General features: G+C 36.7%; 2 protein-coding genes across 4 annotated transcripts; one reads left to right on the top strand and one right to left on the bottom strand.

Annotated features, from left to right (window-relative positions):
• Positions 1-27: 27 nt before the first annotated feature.
• LOC120427763 (uncharacterized) lies at positions 28-14,567 on the top strand. Of its 3 annotated transcripts, none has more exons than XM_039592674.2 (4): positions 28-186; positions 9,775-10,375; positions 10,434-10,618; positions 14,120-14,567. In XM_039592674.2, exons 2-4 carry the CDS (start codon positions 9,806-9,808, stop codon positions 14,565-14,567), a joined length of 1,203 nt encoding a protein of 400 aa, XP_039448608.1. In that variant the 5' UTR covers positions 28-186; positions 9,775-9,805. The 3 variants fall into 3 exon arrangements, with proteins under 3 accessions (XP_039448608.1, XP_039448607.1, XP_052563478.1); XM_039592673.2 differs by lacking the exon at positions 28-186 and adding an exon at positions 3,586-3,820; XM_052707518.1 differs by lacking the exon at positions 28-186 and adding an exon at positions 9,289-9,527.
• On the bottom strand, positions 14,551-19,266 carry LOC120427761 (SET domain-containing protein SmydA-8-like). Its single transcript, XM_039592671.2, has 7 exons — positions 18,849-19,266; positions 16,422-16,553; positions 15,776-16,343; positions 15,555-15,706; positions 15,390-15,484; positions 14,864-15,186; positions 14,551-14,806 (listed from the first exon to the last, which is right to left on the bottom strand). The coding sequence occupies exons 1-7, from the start codon at positions 18,899-18,901 to the stop codon at positions 14,603-14,605; spliced, it is 1,527 nt and encodes a 508-aa protein (XP_039448605.1). The 5' UTR covers positions 18,902-19,266; the 3' UTR covers positions 14,551-14,602.
• Between the last annotated feature and the right edge of the window lie 893 nt (positions 19,267-20,159).

Genomic DNA, 20,159 nt, shown 5'->3' with positions numbered 1-20,159 from the left:
AGGACGGCTGATATTAACTTTTTTATGTGTTTCATATCGGGTTAGTGTGGTTGTGAAATAGTCGGAGAAATTTTTGGGAACGCAATGTTTTGGCTATAGAGTGGTTTGTGACTGCCTGCCTTATTGTAGATATTAGTGACAAAAAACAGAGAAAGTTTAATGTAGAAAAACGTGTTTTGAAGTAAGGTAAAAGCTGATTTTAAGATATGTCGCCTGTCTAGGTGTGGAAGAATTTGAAGCATTCTATATTATTGTACGAAAGAGTTCTATTTTCTACATTCTTTCTATATTATTGTACAACAAAAACAAACCACCCACATTAACGACCCCCGGGTCTTTTGTGGTCTCTATTGCAAGTTTCTGCTCGAACCTAGGAGTCCGAAGGCTTGAATGGGGAGAGCACCCAAACTTCTTTTTACTCCAAGGAACCTACAACCCCAGTGTTTGAACTGACGACCTTTGGATTGTGAGTCCAACCGCCGCCAGCGATTCCATCGGAGTAGGCTTGGTTTGGTGTGTTGTTTGTACTTATGGCATGGAGACGACTCCTACACCTGGAATGACTTAACGGCCTAACAACCAAGGCCGGGACCGACATTTTACTTCCTCATCCGATGGAAGGTTGGAGCAGATGGGAATCGAACCCAGAATCATCCGCTTACAAAGCGGACAGCGTAACCATTCGGCCACGCATTGCCACATATTATTGTAAGAAAGAGTTCTTGATTTTGTTAGAGCAACAGATACCATATTTCAATACAGTTCAGACACGATTATTCGAAGTTCGATTAGGCTAGTACAAATTTTATTTGAAATTGGCCCGAAAAATCGAGGGGAAAAATATTTTTTCAAGCAAACTTCAAAATTTCAATGGAAATTTAAGTACAATCAGCTAAAATCAATTTATGATGTTTTTTCCTGCGTTGAATTTTTGAAAATTTTCGATGTTTAAGTTTTTTTTTTCGCTAAAATTCTGGTTTTCGTTCTTTCATTTTTTTTAAATTAATAATTGCAAAACAACTGAACTAGTGCAAATAGTAGTACATGCAACATGTTGCAAAAAGAGGATTTTTTTCAGCACGAGTCGTACATCAATCCAACAAGGTTCACCGAGTTGGATAAATACGAAGAGTGCTGAAAAATCAAGTTTTGCAACGAGTTCCATACAACATTTTTTGCAATTCCAAAAAACACACACTGAGTGAAATTTTATGTCAAATTTTCATGTATTTTGTCAATAAATCGTTTAAATCAAAAAAATGTTGAAAAGTGTTACTTTTCAGCATTTATTTTGAAAAGTGTTGCTATTCGATTCTGTTATTTTTGGTACAGAAAAGTAGGCTATTTCGTCGTTCAAGAATGACAGGAAAAGTAAGTAGTTTCACGACGGAATTGCAAAATAGTAGTTTATGCAACAAGTTGCAAAAAGAGGATTTTTTCAGCACGAGCCGTACATTTATCCAACGAGGTTCACCGAGTTGGATAAATACGAAGAGTGCTGAAAAAATCAAGCTTTGCAACGAGTTCCATACAATTTTTTTTGCAATTCCAAAAAACACACACTGAGTGAAATTTTATGTCAAGTTTTCATGTATTTTGTCAATAAATCGTTTAAATAAAAAAAATGTTGAAAAGTGTTACTTTTCGAAACAAGTGCTGAAAAGTTCAACTTTTCAGCATCCATTTGAGTGCTGAAAAGTAGAACTTTTCAGCATTTATTTTGAAAAGTGTTGCTATTCGATTCTGTTATTTTTGGTACAGAAAAGTAGGCTATTTCGTCGTTCAAGAATGACAGGAAAAGTAAGTAGTTTCACGACGGAATTGCAAAAATGCATTTTATAACACTTTTTCCATGCAAATGCTGAAACTATGGATTGTTATTTCTATATTTATATTTTGTTTTTTATTGCGATGATAAAATATTGAAAAACTGTATTTTTTTTTATTTTTTTTATAGGCAATCAACCATTCAAGTTTGACTAAAATGAGGTAGCAAAACTCAAATTTGATGTTTAAAGCAAGAAAAAAAAAATTGTTGATTCGTTTATCCAAAGTCTCATACAAACCTTCAGATAATCGAAGCTTCGGATAATCGAGTCAATTTTCAATTACAAAATGATTTTTTTCCATTTTTCATTACCCTTATCGCGATTCACCGCCATTTAAGCCGCCATCTTGGATTAAAAAATTAAAAATCGCTTAAGAGTACACAGCAAAAAAAAATGAATTTTGGCGTGTTGAAAATTTGGTAAGTTGAATATTAACTCTTTTTTGAGTAATATTACCTAAAAAATGTGTAAAAATGTGAATCTGATGAATATTCACCAGAAACTGATGAAAATTCATCATTTTCTGATGTAATATTACACTTCTTTTTTTGCCACAAAATCCGTCACCATTTCCTGATGAATAATACCATCATTTTTTTCTGTGTAGTTTAGGGGTCAAACTTAGACTTGACAAACAAAAATAAGGCAAAGAAAAAAAAAAAACCGAATACGAAGATTTAGCTATCCAAAGTCACTTTTTTTAAAGTCTTCGCATAATCAAGACTGGAATGTAATTGTTATCTTATTTGAGTAATTGATGAGGTCATTGACTTTAGGCATGATGACCCCAAAAAATCTCTGGGAGTATGTAATGGGACCATCCACAAACCACGTGGACACTTTTTTGGAAATCTCAACCCCCCCCCCTCCCACCCCCTCGTGGACAACTGTCCATACAAAAAAAACTTTTTTGTATGGAGCGTGGACAATCGCCATACCCCCCCCCCCCCCTAAAGTGTCCACGTGGTTTATGGATGGTCCCAATGCAAGATCGCGATATTGGTAATATTAAAACATTTTATTTTGACTAATATGTGTTCGTCGATTAAGACGAATTTAATCTCAAGAATAAAAAATGAAAAAAGGCGACGTTTTTCCTAATGATTTCCCGAAGTTTTTCTTAAACTCTTCGGGTAATCGAACATCATCGAATAATTCGAACTTGGAATAATTGTATAGCTTCGGGTTCTTAATCATTTTTTCGCAATTCAGAATTTCCAGAGATTCTATTCTAAGATGTTAGGGAAGCAAGACATAAAAATAGAATTTCTCTTTCCACGTTTGTGAGGAGTTAGACCTTGAGTCCTATTTCGATCCAATTGACGATTATTACAAGTTATTCTCAGACACCTATTTAAAAAAAATTAATCATACATTACACATAATTTTTGTAAAGTACCATGCATCTCCTTGTAAAAATGAGCAGAGGATAAAATAAAATGGAAACGCATGGTGATTGAATGAATAATTTGGGTCTTGTTTAATTCATGTAATTTTCATGACTCAAAACTTTTCAATGTACTAACTCTATTCTAAGTCTGTTTCAAAACCAAAACATTAGTCACGATAACACAACTACATGCACCGAATCACTGCTGTTTTAAATCAAGTTTACGATTTTTCAAAGTTTGCGTGAACAACTTCCAGTTCCCACACAACTTCTCTCTAGTTACAAAGAGCGAATCATTTCCGATAACTCTCTCTCGCACTCGTTCCGTCCCGCGAGAACCGCGCGAGTCAAATGTTTCGCGCTAATTTGATGTTCTCATCAGAATCTCATTCTATTTACGTCCGACGGTGCGTCGCGATCGCGTCCAAGTTCTGTTTTGATTCTACACACATTTGGAACGTTCGACGGAGTCGCGAAACACTTTTTTTTTGTTGGTGAACCTTGACAAAACGTTACTTATTGTTTTGTGATCGATTCTGTGTGCCGCGCGAGAACTCTTCCGGATAAACGATTTGCAACAAGCAGTACGCGGCGGCAAGCGGTAAGTGCTCATTAAAATTTGTGCTTGTTAACGTTTTGCAGGGTTCAATATTCCTTGGACGGTCGCAGGCTACAATTTTGAACGCGGCTTTGACAGTGACGATGAGATCAACACGGAATAAGAATTTTTGGATGGAGTACGTTTTTTCGCGTTGGGTTATCCGTTATACATATATGAATTAATAAACAAAACAAAACAATTTTATGAAAATTGAAACATTTTTTTTCAAATTCTTTGATTAACATTGTGTTAAATTGTTTGAAGAATATTCCATCATAAAGATTATTTGGAAATTAAATATCTACCTTTTTTATTTTTAAGACTTAATTTTTATTTTTATTTCATCTTCTATATATATATAAAATTTCGACGGTTTTGTTCGAACGCGAATCAGTTCAATACGGAACGTCGGATCGTGGAGCTCTTTGTTGCATTGGGTTCGTATAAGTCCAAGGAAGGTTCTTACGCCAAAAAGTGACAACGTTGGCCACTCTAGAACCGATTCCGGAAAATTTGCAGATTGCATGGGAAAAATTACGTAAAATCATATTTTGATCACAGGAGGCTGAATAAGCAAACAAGCTAAAAACGTCAACAAACGAAAAAAACAAGACAAAGTTTGTGGGGTTTTTGAGGGATATTAAACTGTATTTTAAAAGCTCCGTCATAAGGATTATGTTGAAATTAAAGAGACAAATAATTATTTTCAGAAGCATTACAGTCCAGACTCGATTATCCGAAGCATCGATTATCCAAAGTTTCGATTATCCGAAGGTTTATATGGGACTTTGGATAATCGAATCACGAACAATATTTTTTTCCTTTTTTCATTTTCTTGTTTTTAACATTACATTCGAGTTCTGCGTCCCCATTTTAGTCAAATTTGAATAGTGTATTGCCTATTAAATAATAAATGCATTTTTTCAATATTTTGTCACCGCCATATTGGCCGCCGTCTTGAATTAAAAAAAAATCACTTTACCTTAATTTAAGGGTCCTTTTTTCCGAGGCCTTCGGATAATCGAGTCTGGACTGTACTATTATAATTTGATATAATCTTTCTACGCATTAGACTAAAATTCTGGGAAAATTATTATCTGTGGTTATATCGTCCCGCCCGTGTGGATCAATCGGACTGCGCACTGGACTCACAATCCAGAGGTCGCCGGTTTGAATCCCACGGCGGGCGCTCTAAAATTCTTTGTGTAAATATGGGTATTCGGCGCCTTTGCTCCGTGTCATACTTTCATACACTTAGGAGCCCAGGGCGGCGAAGTCCTTGTAGATAAAAGGAAGACACTAGTGGTTGGTACTAGCAATGGTGGCCGACAGCTATAAAGTCAATTCGTTTTTTTGTTATTGATGGTTTATTATACTCCGAAATAAAAGAAAATAAAAATCTTAAAACATATTTTGACTTCTTCAAGTTAAAAGGGGAGCAATCAATACGAAAGAAAAAATGTTTTTTGGCTGAAATTTTAGGGTGAAGACTCTCCAGACCTATTCCGTGTGCATGACGAAGCCCGATTTTAAAATTTAGTGGGGGGGGGGGGCAGTTTAACGAGTTTCTACCAACATTTTAAGCCGGTGTGATTAAAGAAGTGTTGAGATATCGCGACACCAGTTTTTTTTAACTGCTCACTTCAAATAGCTATATCTTGGCAATAATGCATCCAAATGTCTTCAAATTTATTTTGTTCATAGTTGAAAATGTATATTTTAATGCCTTGAAAACTGATTAAAACAAAGTTTAATTGTGCGCTCATACCGACTCGTGAAATTTTTGTCGATCATTTCACGTATGTAACCCCAGAAACAGAATTCAGTAATATCTTCAGAATTAAAGGCATTTTCAGTACAACAACATTCTTAGTAAATTTGGAAAAAGCTACAAAATGATTTTGGTGCCAATATTTTTATTATTTTCATGAAAAAAAACTCATTTATTTTGATCAAACTTGAAGCATTTCATCTACTTAACCAAACATGTATGAACATTTTATTAAAAGTTAATAAACTTAGGTTAAACAAACATTAAGTTGTAAATTTCACATGGAACATTAATAGATGCCTGTCAACTGGTCAATTTGACGTGGACAATGCAATTTGTACACTTTCAGGCAAACATTTGTAAGAATTGTTAGTAGCTTCGTTTTTTAAATACCTGTGAAAACTAACCCAGAACATGCATTAAAAAAATAAATCTTGAGACAAGTCATACTGTTTGTGTAAAATTTGAAAAATAAATTGAAATCCTATCAATGTCAATGTCAATGAAGTACTGCTTTAAGTTTACATTTCAGTCAAAAACTTTATTTGAAATCGAAATAATTTCCGTTAGAAATTACATAGAACAGTTTTCCAGTTTTTGTTTTTGTTGTTGGCTGTGATTTTATGTAGCATTTTTACAATAAAAAATTAACTTAATCCACCTATGTGGTTGATGCTTTCCTCACTTTTTACCAACAATGGGTAATATGAGTGGTTTGGACACATATTACAGCTATTTTTTTAGATCCAGACAGGGTTGCCAGATTATCAATGTTGTGGACTCATTGAAAAGGTCTTTCGATTACCTAACCAACGATGATTCGGACATCGTTTATATGCATATAAATAGAACTAGTTACCGGCACTTCAAACAATTCAATAGCGATGTATGGGGCCCTATATATAGTATACCAAGTCGATTGCAACTGGTTTGGTCAAAATCGGTTCAGCCAGTGCTGAGAAAGCTCAGTGCGAGTTTTGGTCACATACATCCCAAGTAACTTTTTTTCCAGGAGTTCTACAAGAGCTCTTCAAGATAGCTACAGCATAGCAGTTTGGACCGCGGTAGGATAAAACTCTCTTCAAGTACTCTTCCAAACTCCTGATATACACGAAGGTGGGTGTTCGAGCTTTTAATAAAAAGTTTTTTTTTAGAGCAGGATGATACCTCAGTGAGGAAGGCAAAAATAGTTGTTAAATGACATACATTTTAAACATTTATTAATAAATGCTCAACAATTCATCAGTTTGCACTTGTGTCTTTCTCTCTTTTATGTTCTTTTTAAAAATGCATAAGGTTTAAAACATGTTGTTTGAAAATAATTGAACCTCGTAAACATTTGTTACACATCTTCAAAATCATGAGGTCATTTTCCAAAGAATTTGCATGAATCGTTTGAAAAACTTATCAACTTCCGTAAACTGGGGTCAATCGGGACACATGGGGCGAATTGGGACAGCAGTTTTAACCATGTTGGAGCACAATATTTTGATTTTTCTGGTTGGTTTCGGTTAGAACAGACTCAGACCAACAAAATGTGTACATCCATTTTCGAATTTTAAAGCTTTAAGTCAGGGGTGACCAAAGTATGGCCCGCGGGCCAAACGTGGCCCGCGAAGTGATATTTTGTGGCCCGCGGACTCATTTTGAATGATCAAGTAAAATGGCCCGTTGACCATTTGTAAAATGATTTCATTTTTTTTTCAAAATGAAACTTTATTTTAAAATTGTAATGCGAATCTTTTTTTTTTTGTTTTTGTTAATATAAAACTAATAATTTATTTTTTTTTTCTTATTTTACGATACAAATATGTTGTTCAAAAATCTTTCTAATTGAAACATTTTCACACGTTTCAATGTGAGTGAAACTAGTAAATATTGTCAAAATGCTTAAACATTTTGGAAATGTTTATGAAACTTTCAAATTTAACTAAGGTATAAAACTGTAATAAAAGCAAAAATATTAGCATTCCATATTAATTTAAAAGTTATTATGATCAATAAACTGGGCTTCAAACTCACTTTGCACTTAGAAACATTCCACCTTGGGATTCGAACTCATGACAGTTGGATAACGAATCTGATTGACTACCATCTCATTCAGGCAGACTAAATTTTGAAATCGGAGGAAAAAAGCGGTTGCAAATATAGTTCAAAGCTTTTGTTATTTAAGTGCAATCAGCTGAAATCCATTTTAAATACAATCCTCTGCGTTTAAAATAAGTACCTATGCTTATGCTTATGCTTATGCTAATCCTCTGCGTTTAAAATAATTTTGGGCATGCTTAGGGTTTATTGAAAAAAGCTGTGAATTTTAGTGAACTCTGAATGAACAACAAAAAGTGTTTTTCGCTAAAATGTTTTTTTTTTTCGTCGAATCTTACATATTTTAAAAATTATGGTTGCAAATCCAAATGTGTTTTATTATCATTTTTCAACATTTTTTCATTGAAATATTGAATATCCTGGCATCAATCAATTTTATGTATTTTTCTTTTATTTTTTTGCCTCTCCTCGTTGAGGAACAAAATCTTTTTTTAAATGTTTGCATCGGCCTAATTGTTGAAAAAAATCCAAACTCTTTTCATTTGTTACAGTCAATTTAAAGATAAAATTATGCCTTACCATAAATTGTTCCAATTTAATGTTCCCATTTTCAAAATATAGAAAAAAAAACTTTAAATTTCAATGAAAACACAAGTACATACAACTAAATGCCTTTTTTCAAATACCGAATACAATAATAATATTAACAAAACTGAAGGAAAACTGTCATTTTCCGTTTGCTATTATTTTTAAATTACGGAAATGTTAAAAAAAGAGAAATTTAAAGAATAAATGTATTTTTAGTCTTTCAAATTTATAAATCTTTTTTTTTCATTATATAAAAAAAAATTTTTGTACATATGGCCCGCAAGCTCATTTGAGCTTCAAATTTGGCCCGGCATCCAAAAACTTTGAGCACCCCTGCTTTAAGTGCTATAAAACCTGCTGTCCCTATTCAGACTGTAGTCCCGATTCACCCCACATTACGATTCAAAACTACTACACAATTGAGATTTACTAAACGCTCAACTATTTATTTTTTAACTTGCTATTTTAACTATTTACTATTTTCATTTTCATTTTTAATTGACATATTATCAAACACCAAATTGCTGATATGTCAACATTAGGTGCTCGATAGAAATACGTACTTAATTTTTTTCTAAAGTATTAGCAAAATTTGACTGAGAACAAATAATTAATTTTAAAATACATTAAATAATGAATTGCAATTGAAATTTTTAAATTTTACTAAAATTGAAAAAGATAAAGACCAAATCTTAAACCATGGACGCAAAAAGTCATAGCGTAATCACGCGCAAAAACACACTCTTTGCCAGCCTTTGTGTTTCCATTTCAGCCTTAAAACCGTAAAGATTAAAGCGCTAATCCATTTTGGTCATGGCGAACTCACGCTTTGTTTTCAGCCTGTTATTTTCTTCGGGCATTCCGAGCCCATATAAATGTGATTTGATTTTTATATCACCAGCGTCGATAGACGTTATTTTTATCTAGACCAACAGTGGCTGGAATCAATTGTTATTGTTGGTACGATTTTTTTTTCATTTTGGTTGGCGGCTGAGTTTATCAAGCTTATCAGGGCAATTTTTGAAGGTTGCCATTTTCGGTCAGATTGCGAAATTCTGCAATTTAATTGCATCGCAACGTTTAAGTTCAAGGCAATGTTTGTTTTCGTTTGTCATTTCCATGCGCCTAAGCCGGCATTTTTCGCGCTTACGCTGAACCAACTGTTTCTTCGCAGCCACTTTGCTCTTCTAATGATTCACACCAATCGAGCGTGCCCCCAGCGAGAGACACTGCACATGTGTGTTTGTGACTGATCGTTGAAAAGCCGGCCGGCCATAACTCAATCTTAACTGGTCCGGACAGGTGAGTCTTTTGCTTGGCCTGACGGAGAGCACGCGATCCTATCTGTATCGCAGAAACACTCAGGAGATCATTAGTCTTCTATTTCTGTGAAATTTGAAACCTGTTTGGGGGCGGCTTAACCACCGCTGATTGACGGTTTCTTGGCGTCCAAAGGTGCCACGGAATAGGTCATTAGGTTTTGGGCAGTGATCCAGTGATACCAATCAATCATGACAACTCTTCATGACGTTTTCTAATTTCTTTTCAGATTGCTGTCATGTGACCCCTTTTGAGGAGATATGTCTTCCGGATACCAGCGAATACTCGTCAACCTGCACATTCTGGCCCTACTCTTTTGTGTAATTTTTGAGTTTCAACCCAGAGAACCCGAATCTCTCACCGAACTTCTGGTCAACCAGTGCGAGTTCGACACCCAGCACCTCTGTCCAGAATGCTTTGCCAGCTCCGCGGTCAACTGTGGTCACTTGGCGAACCTCGTCACCATCGACCCCAGCAATCCGTGGAACCAGCTAACCTGTAGGTATAACCCACATGGAGTCAGCTACGGTCTGCTGAGTAGTGGGAAGAAGGCGGTAATCAAGAAACTCTACAAAAATCGAGCCATTGAAGCATTGCGGGATGCCGTTTGTGACGAGCTTGGAATAAGTCACTCTAATTGTAAATTCAAAAGTGATGAAAATATTCTTAAAGTTCTTCGGCGAAAAGTGCTCGCGCAAGAGTTGGAAGGGTGCATAATTTGTCCCTCCAAAGATGAGAAAGCTTTAAATCGTATCTTGGATTGGTTTAAGGGTACAGAGCTGTTGAAACTGATATTGCTGCAGGTTAACGTGCAGCCGTTGCTGCTAGAGGTAATGAACAACCGTGCGGTTTCTTTCTTTAAAATTTTCATTTATTTTTATTTTGTAGCTATTCGATGGTCATGGTTTTCCCGTTCCAACAGTGATTTTCCAAGGAGGGTTCCAGCTATTGGAGAGCTTCGATGGGAATGCGCTCGTCAATTTCTACGACAGTTTGCTGAACACAAGACTGAGAATAGCCAAAGAGTTGATTCAAGCTAGTTTTCGATTTACAGAAGGAATCAATGGATTTAGGTAAGGATTTCAATGAAAACAAGAGTTAAATGGCTTTATAGGAAGTGATACACAACTCTTGTATGTCGCAATGTTCGTTTCTTTTGTTGACCACTAGATTGAGCTAGTTGTTTTTTGATTCAATTTTTTTAGTGATTGATGAATTTTGGTAAAATATGTTCAATGATTTACGTCAATTTGTCTGTGATACAACTAATCAGAAATATTTTATGGTCACCGGCGTCAGGATGACTCTCTAAATCAACATCAAATCATTCAAAATATTTTAAAAAATGTTTGCAAATGAGTTTAAGAAATTCAACAATAAAAAAATAAATGTAAACATTTTATTGTTAATTGAATTATCAAATAGTTGATTTTGTTACATACGGTTCATCACGATATGTTCACTAAAAAGAGCGAACGAACCATGGCTCACAAAAAAAGAGCCGCAATTCTTTTTTAAACTCCGATCTTTTGAAAGAACCGTTATAAGACGGGTTGACTTTTAAACTTGTGTATTTTTTATATAAATATATTTCCTCGAATTTCCAACAAATTGTAGTATTCTATTTGTTGATAATGTTATTATTCAATGACAAAGTTTAGCATTAGCATTAGCATTAGCAGTAAAGGTCGCACAATTCCGGATGGCTGCACAACGCTTATCTTGCTGTTTAACTGTAATTAAACGTATGATAGCACTAGACTCTCATCCGGTTATAATATTCCAACACGGGAGTTACCATGTTTTCATCTTTAGATGAGTGTGTAATACAATCCAGTAAGATAAGGGGCTCCTGGCCGGTACCTTGCTAACCTCGGGGATGGGAAGGTATGTTAGTAAACATCTATCTAGAATGCGCAGAGATCTCTACGTCACGTAGTGGTATAGATGTTTGTAGGGAGGTTTTGGACTCAATGTTAGTAAATTGATAAGTTCACAATCTGTACCACCACCAAATGTCCCACCACCAAAGATTCCACCACCATAACCACCACAATTACCACCACCACTTCCACCAGTTGGACCAAACAATAAACAAACATGAAAACAAAGATAAATAGAGAATAAAATATAACGAGAAACAGGAAAAAACAGATACCACTTGTTGGAGCGTCCCCATTTCCAGCGCACCAATGATGCTATTATTCGATTACCACAATCGCTCATCCCATACGGACAGCGACACAAAAGCACACAAAAAAATAAACCTGCATAATCACGACTTCGCGTCCCCACTTCCAATGATGCTATTTTTCAATTACCACAATCACTCACCCCATACGGACAGCGACACAAAAGCACACAAAAAAAATAACCTGCATAATCACGACTTCATGTCCCACTTGATCGTTATTATTCAATGACAAAGTTGTGAAAAATTGTCCCACGATGTACTTTTCCGAGTACTGTAAAATAAAAAAATGCAGGTATAAGTGGGGCTATTTCCTAACATTTGGAGAACTAAATCGACCAACCTTAAAATGTTTGTTTGCGAGTTTGTTCGTTTGTTTGTCATAGTCTAATACCTGCTTAAAGACACATTAAAATATTAGCTGAATACAAATTTGAGCATTTCAAAATGTATATATTTAAAAATTTCATCAAAAACTATTAAAAAGCCCATGAGATTTTGGAAGAATAAATACCTCTTGCCCGATTCAATAGTTCGCATAATATTTTCTCAAAATAAAATATCAGAATTTCTTTTTTTTATTATTAAAAAAAGCAAAGTAATCCACTTTAACGACCCCCGGGTCTTTTGTGGGCTCTGTTGCAAGTATCTGCTCATTTCTAGGCGTCCGAAGGTTATGTGTGGTGAGTCACCCAAACCTTTTATACGCAAAAAGGACCGACGTTTTACTTCACCATCCGATAGAAGGCCAGGAGGATAAGGCGGGAATCGAACCCGCGCCCCATACCAACTTAGGGATCGGCAGCCGAAGCCGCTAACCACCGCGCCGCGAGGCCCTCCTTATTTATAAAAATCTAATTTAAAATACATGAAAGCCACTCCATACATTAAAATAGACTTTTAATCAAAATTTTGAAAAAAGAGCGAAAGAGCCGTTCAAAAGAGCCGCTCATTTTAATGTGCGAGCGAAAATGAGCGGCTCCTAAAAATGAGCGATTTTGCCTACATCTAAAAAAAGATATTTTTATTGAAACTAACTTCCATTTGTTTTTTGTCCCGCCCGTGTGGATCAATCGGACCGCGCACTGGACTCACAATTCAGAGGTCGCCGGTTCGAATCCCGCGGCGGGCGCTCTAAAATTCTTTGTGTAAATATGGGTATTCGGCGCCGTCGCTCCGTGCCATACTTTCATATACTTAGGAGCCCAGGGCGGCGAAGTCCTTGTAGATAGAAAAGAAGACACTAGTGGTTGGTACTAGCAATGGTGGCCGACAGCTATAAAGTCAACTTCGTTTTTTTAACTTCCATTTTTATTCTTTATTTATAGAGTTTTTCAGCCGGCGGACTTCAATAACTGATCCAATATGAAAAATTACAAAGAAGTTCCTATAACATAAAAACTTCTTTTTTCACTTTTTAGGCATAATTCAACCTTTTAAATTAGTTTCCAAAAAAACAAAATGAACTTTAGCTATTTTTCGTCATTATCAGAAACAGGTTTATATTTGTGAAAAGATAACTTTTTTATATTTTTTAATTTGGCCAAAACTATAAAACACTAACAATCCAAACTGCGCTTTGTTTGTTAATGTGGCTTTTTGAAACGTTGACTTAGATATTTCCTTCAAATGTCTAAAAATGTTATTCAGATTTTCGGTAAATTCCTGTTTTTTTTGTTGTTCGGGCATTTTTACAAATAAAAAATAAATACAAATTACAAATAAATAGAACTTTCTCAAACTTCGTTCCAAATTAAAATGAGCATGATGGACCAACCCAAGGTTGCCTTCCGTTGCTGAACACAACACAAGAGCCCAGTCTCGACGTTCTAGCAGGATTCCAGCAGAGTTCCCACAGAGCTGGAAATTCTTACAGCATTCTAGCAGAAATGTTCCACCGTTCTAGCAGGATTCTGGCAGAACCAGCCCTGCTAGAATATTTCGTGACTGGGAGAAGTTGCCAGGAATCAACTTTAATACCATCATATTATAAAAATTGAAGATTTTTGGTACTAAAGGTAATTGAAAGACCTTACAAAAAAAAATCAAAAGTTTAATGACCTGGAAACCATGTATGAATTTATGACCACTTAAGTCATATTTATGTACTTTTTTTTCGTAGATCTGTACAGAATTTAGGTCCGCACCCATCCTTCGACTCATCGCTGAATCGGTAATCGAGTTTGAAGATCTGGCAACCTTTTCTCGAGTGTAGACTGCTAAAGTTTGAGTTCAGAACTATTAAAATATTAAGCACGACCCATGTGTAGAAATTGAGTTTTTGTTGTAAAAGTTTGGTTGCATCTAAATTTGGTAATAACTGTAGCGATACATACAGCGATTGTAATTAAATTTAACATATAAACCATTTTCGTCATTACAGGTTCTACCTCACCGACATCAACCCAGACAACATAGCCGTCCAGGCGCAGCCCAGCGGATCCTTCCAAGTGTCCTTCATCGATCTCGACAATGTGATAATACTCGATAGCCAAAGCAACCAACTTGATAGCCGATCCAAAGCTCGACACATCCACTCGCGAATCGACTGCGATGGATGCTTCGCCTACGTTCAGGAAGATCTCTGCTCGTACCAGCGCAGTGATATTAACCAGTTCGCCATTTGCCAGCTGTTGTACGAAAACTTGAACGGCGATAGAGAGGGAGGCTTCCTTCACATTCAACCGAATGATGATTCGCAGCCCGGACTGAGCGAGATTCGACGGCATTTGCACCATTGCGTGTACTGCGTTCCACCGGACTGTCGGGACCGCCAAGGGCTTCTTCAACAGGTCCGGGAGATTATCAACGCCATTTTAGTTGAATCCTAGTTGTTTATTTTAAGCTAGATTAACGAAAAACTCACCTAGTCGATGATGCTCGGTTTATCCTCCGCCGGAGATTTTAGATTTGAACCAACAAGTGCTCGAACTTGCGCGATCTCTTCCCTTAGCTCCTTCAAGTCCTGCATCGCCCGTTTGGTCAGATGACCTTCTGGAGTTGTGGGATGCTCGAACAGTAACATGCTGATGGACTGCTTCAGACCTGATTCTCCTTTGATAAGATTATCCTAAATAAATAAACTCAAGTAAATAAAATGTTGAAAACCGAACAATTTGATTCGTACCAGCAATTCCTTCGCCGAAATCTCCTTTGTTTCAAATTTCTTCCTGGCCACATTCCACAGCGAGACGTTGTACTCGTACAGACCGATGGCGGTCAGCCGGGAGATTCCGGGTTCGAGAACGCGCAGAACGTCCAGCAGTTCGGCGCAGAGTTCAAGCTTGCGCTGGAGCAGATGTCGTGGGACGTTGGCTGGATGAGATGCCAGGCACAGATTGCGCAGCTCACCGGCCAGGGTTTGTTTGAGCTCTAGGACGAGGGAGTTTCGGGGATTCAGCGTGGCCGAGTGTCTTGTGATGGCTTCTTCAAGCTCGGGGATCTCAAAAGCTGAAATAGAAGGATATAGAGTTAACATTAAGCTTTAGGATTAGAGAACTCATGTTAGATCAAAGTTGATTTAGGTATGGTAATCTAAAATTGTTTAGTAACAAGGGGCGTCTCCACCAAATCGTTTTCAGTTAATCAAATTTTGATGGAGCAGCTTGGTTGTTCACTCTTAAAAATTTAATTTATGTCAAATAAATACTTACATCGCGCCATGGCATCGTTTCTGGCATTAGTAAACACCTGTTTTACGTACTCCCGCGTTAACTCGTGTAGACACTTGTCACACTTCCATTTCGTTCTATCCAAAAGGAGAAACAGAAAAATCATAAACTGTTCCGACAAACCAATCCCGCCCACGAATGACTCACTCTTTGCTGTAGTACGAGCACAGTCCCGCGGAGCAATTGGTGCACCGCACCGAGCAAAGGTGGGTGCCCAACTCGGTTGGATCTTCACAGCGGGCGCACGTACACAGGAAGTACTTCCCCTTGCGCAGATGCGCACGCCGCTCGAAGGTGCCCTGAAAAGAAGAAATCAATGCTCGTTTGTTTACTCCGCGCGGGAAAATATCAATAATCGCAACACTTACAAACAAACATCTGGTGTAGTTGAAGAGCACCATTTGGCCTTTCACGATCGGAACCGCGGCGTACACCCGCAGGTTGGACTCACCGTCAACGGAAATGAACGCGTTCGGCACACAATCGTGGGCCATTAGGGCTGCCCGCGGGTACAACCCGCGGACAAAGCAGTTCTGTTGGACGCTCTGGTTGGTTCCGTTGCCACGAATTTCAAATGCGTTTACGTCAAACACGCCACAGCAGTGCTGAATCAGGTCTTCATCTACGGTCATTTTTTCGCCTTCACCGTCCCCAACCCGGTCAAATGCCCCGTTTTGAAGCAGCGGTTCAACGACATACTTGCTTAGAATGTCCCAAATCTCCGAACCACGCCGCTCCTCCAAATGTGCCTCCATCCGTCGCATCTCCCAGAACCTATCCCGATCAGTACGGTACAGCAGCAAACACCGAACCGACGTGACGACATTGAAGTGGTTGAACAGGAAGTTGATGTCCAAGTTGGACTCGCGGTAGAAGCGACACTCGGCCTCGTCATGGCCGGTGCAGTCGTAGCAGAGGGGGGCCCGTCGACACAGACTATTAATAAATGAAGCAAATTTTAATTAGTAAACTGAGGTGAGCAATTCATGCGACCGTCAATCGACGTCGACGTACCGGCAAATGGTGCAAGAGTTACGAAAGCAGTTCAGGCAGCAAACGTCTGAGTCCCAGTGTGGCCCGACGACGGTTGGACGTTCTACCAGGATCAGCTCGCCGCGTGCCAAGTCGCGTTTTGCCACCAGGTACCTGAATAATGATCATAAATAATAATTTGCACAAGTTATGAAACAATTTGACACAAAGCGATGTTTGCTGTCAGCCAATTACAATTGTATTTTTTTCGTTGCAAATACAAAATATCAAGCCTTATATTGTTTAACCCTCTACAACCCAACGGACTTTGACCTACAAATTCACCAAAAAACCATCCAACTAATTTTTGACTTCTTTTTTGTGACTTTGCCAATGTTTTTGAAAATGGGTATGGGTCAACTTTGGCTTTGTCATTCTTTTTTTTTTTGAAATATTTCCTATATTTTAAATAAAAAAAAAACGTACGCAGTTATTTTTTTTACTAGTGACTTGTTGTTTCGGAATTTGCAAAAGGAATAGCGTAGCATTTTGTTAGCTTCATCTTCAATTAAATGTCTATCATTAAACTTTGTTAAACCAAGAAGTACAGCACAACTCTGTTTTTTATGAACATAGATTTTTTCAAGGTCATTAAATTTATGGAATATCGTAAACTTGGATGACGTTGATAGTATTTAAATGTATTTAACACATATTTTTCAACTTGTTTAATTCTTAACACATTTACAATTTATGCCAAACAATATCTACTTTTTTCTTTGGAACAATTCTCTACGAAATTAATTTTGTATTTTTTAATCTGGCTGAAACTTTTTTGGTGCCTTCGGTATTCCCAAAGAAGCCATTTTGCATCATTAGTTTGTCCATATAATTTTTTATTTTCTTACTTTTAACATAAAATTCGAGTTCTGCGACCCTTTTTTGTCAAAATTGAGTGGTTGATTGCCTATTAAATTACTAAATGCATTTTTTCAATATTTAATCACCGCCATTTTGGTCGCCATCTTGGATTTTTTTTGGTAAATTTTTTGGTCATTTTTAATTTCACTTTGTGTCACTAAAACTTGATTTGCAAAAAAAAACACTGTGTTTATTTTTCTTTTTTTAAATATTTTTGGGGACATTAAATGCCAACTTTTCTGAAATTTCCAGGTTGTGAAAAAAATTTTGACCGAGTTATGAATTTTTGAATCATTACTGATTTTTTCAAAAAATCGAAACATTTTTCAACTTTATTTTTCGATGTAAAATCGAATTTGCCATCAAAAAGCACTCTAGAGAAATTTTGATAAAGCTCACCTATTTCAAGTTATAGCCATTATTAGGTACCTTTTTTGAAAATAGTCGCAGTTTTTTTTTATTAATGCACAAGTTTGCCCACTTTTGAAAAAAATATTTAAAAAAAAAACTGGGAAAGTTCTCTATGTTTTGCTTTTTTTAATTTTGTTGATTCGACCTTTAGTTGCTGAGATATTACCATGCAAAGATTTAAAAACATGAAAATTGATGTTTTCGATTTCGTCCGATGTTTAATGTTAAAATTTGTGAAATTTTTCAATTTTTTCGAAAACCATATTTTTAATTTTCTTGAATATAGACTAACATTTCAAAAGGGCGTAATATTGAATGTTTGGCTCTTTTGAAATGAAAATACAGCATGTGCGACAGCTGACCAAAGGGATTTTAGTCAGAACGCGTTTGACACACGTACATGCACAACTACAGTAAACATTTTCAATTATAACTCGGGACTCCGGTATCCAACTTCAACCAAAGTTCGAGACAATGTACAGAATGGTATACATTGCCTCATCTATTATTCGTTTATTCAAGGCCAAACATTGAAATGTGTTTTTCTCGCAATGTCAAAAAGCATCACGTCGATTTGAAAACCTATCTGAGCCGTGTTGTTTTCAAATGTTTTTTGGAACCTATCAAATTTCTACACAGAAAAAATGTTGAATTTTGGAAGGTTGAAAATTTGGTTGGTTGAATTATATTACCTTTTTTAGTAAATTAACCTAAAAAATGTGTGAATATGTGAACCACAATTTTTTAACACAAAATCTGGCACCATTCCCTGATTAATATTACCATCATTTTTCTGTGAAGATAAAAACTGCTGTCCCTATTCAGAATAAAGTCCCAAATTCGGCCCAGTTGACACCACTAGCCTTACCCAAAAACTATGATAATTTTTTCCACGCGTTGTCTCATATTATTGGTTTAAACAATTTCAAGACAAGAAAAAAAATACCTGACTTTCTCCAAAAAAGTGCAACAAAAGACGAGAAAATTTAAAATTAGCCGCCCCCACGAGGAAGGAAGTAAACATGTACTAATTAGGCCACCCGTTGACTCGGCTGACAGGTGTCCATCATCGACGACCTGAATCACCCTCTCGTAAATCGCCGTTTCCTGACCCACCGAAGATTTAGGAAGACTCACCTGCCCAGCCGATCCGACTCCAGAATCTCATAATTTTCCTCAAATCGCGCCATCTTTTACCACATTTGCCACGTCTTTTCCACTCACTATTTGATCACAATCTTCTTTCGGCGCGCCTGGACCGCTCTCGCTCGCTTAACACTTGCACTCTGCTATGAACGCGCGGGGGCGTTAATTTTCATCGTCCGAACGACCACCGACCTGGCCCAACGGCGGGCTGACCGCGTAATAGCCGTCCAAGTCGTGGCCAGGCATTCCCGAACCGCACGAAATCGTGTTCCGACACAGACACAAACTCATAAACACATAACGTTTAATATTTCCACACTCGCGCCAAATGTGCGCACCAGCAGCAGGAGGGAAATTGTGGAAAAGTGCCTGCCCAGCTGCGCATGTTTTGCTCGCTCAGGTGTCCGCGGCGTTTTCCATGGATGGGAGGGAGTAAATGTGTGGTGTAGTTAGCGTAGAGAAAGTGAAATGTTTTTGTCGGTGTCCAAACGTTGTGATGGGTGTTGTGTAATGAGGAGGGGGAAACTGGGTTGTAGTTTTGGGAATTTCTTTTCTTATCATTTGTAATAGTCTGCAGATACAAAATTACCGTGCGTCTCCATTATTTTTCTATTCAATAGATTCTTTGTGAAAACACTTAGTATTATGATAGATTATGACTACGTTAATTACTAATTCGACAACATTCAAATACGAACTAAAGTACTGATTGGTTTAAACAGAAAACATAGAAATCAAACATTTATAAATATCAATTTTGACTAATTTTAAAGTAATTCACGGTTTCCACACAAAAACAACAGGAACATTGCGATTATCATGTCATCAAAATAAGCTCAATATAAAGTTACAAGATTTTGCGATAACAATGAATAACCCTTTTCCATTTCATTAAACAGTTAGGGACCGTAGTGATAGTGAGCCAAGTAACTAAGTCACGACTTGTAAAATTTGGAAATTGAAAAGAAGGCAAATAATTCATACCAGTTTTTTGGTCAAGCTCATGATCACGTCATCCACAATGTCAAAAGTGAAACATTCGTAAAATTTTCTGAACATCCATTTATTTTTAGAAATTGGATATTGTTTAATTTAAATTCTGATCATTTAAAGCTTGAATAACATTTCGAAAGGCCAAATGAAATGTTTATGGATCTTTCGATGAATAAGGCTTAAATTAAAAAAAAAATTGAAAAAAATCAACGTTTTAATTTTTGGGCACCAAAAAATCGAACCGTCAGATGAATATTTGACGTTATTTTGGTTTCACTCAGAAAACCTCATTTTTGTATTTGTTTTTCT

The sequence above is a fragment of the Culex pipiens genome, chromosome 2, assembly GCF_016801865.2.
Source record: "Culex pipiens pallens isolate TS chromosome 2, TS_CPP_V2, whole genome shotgun sequence".
In the NCBI taxonomy this organism is placed as follows: Eukaryota; Metazoa; Arthropoda; class Insecta; order Diptera; family Culicidae; genus Culex; species Culex pipiens.
This window is presented reverse-complemented; position numbering and strand designations above follow the sequence as displayed.

What these genes read in the sequence shown, in the direction of transcription:
- LOC120427763 (XM_039592674.2), top strand. Translation starts at nt 9,806, where the DNA reads ATGTCTTCCGGATACCAGCGAATACTCGTCAACCTGCACATTCTGGCC. An exon ending in TGCAGCCGTTGCTGCTAGAG is followed by an intron (nt 10,376 to 10,433) that starts GTAATGAACAAC and finishes TTTATTTTGTAG; the next exon opens with CTATTCGATGGTCATGGTTT. An exon ending in GAAGGAATCAATGGATTTAG is followed by an intron (nt 10,619 to 14,119) that starts GTAAGGATTTCA and finishes TCGTCATTACAG; the next exon opens with GTTCTACCTCACCGACATCA.
- LOC120427761 (XM_039592671.2), bottom strand. Translation starts at nt 18,901, where the DNA reads ATGGCGCGATTTGAGGAAAATTATGAGATTCTGGAGTCGGATCGGCTG. An exon ending in GAGTCGGATCGGCTGGGCAG is followed by an intron (nt 16,554 to 18,848) that starts GTGAGTCTTCCT and finishes ATCATTATTCAG; the next exon opens with GTACCTGGTGGCAAAACGCG. An exon ending in AAACGATGCCATGGCGCGAT is followed by an intron (nt 15,187 to 15,389) that starts GTAAGTATTTAT and finishes CTTCTATTTCAG; the next exon opens with CTTTTGAGATCCCCGAGCTT.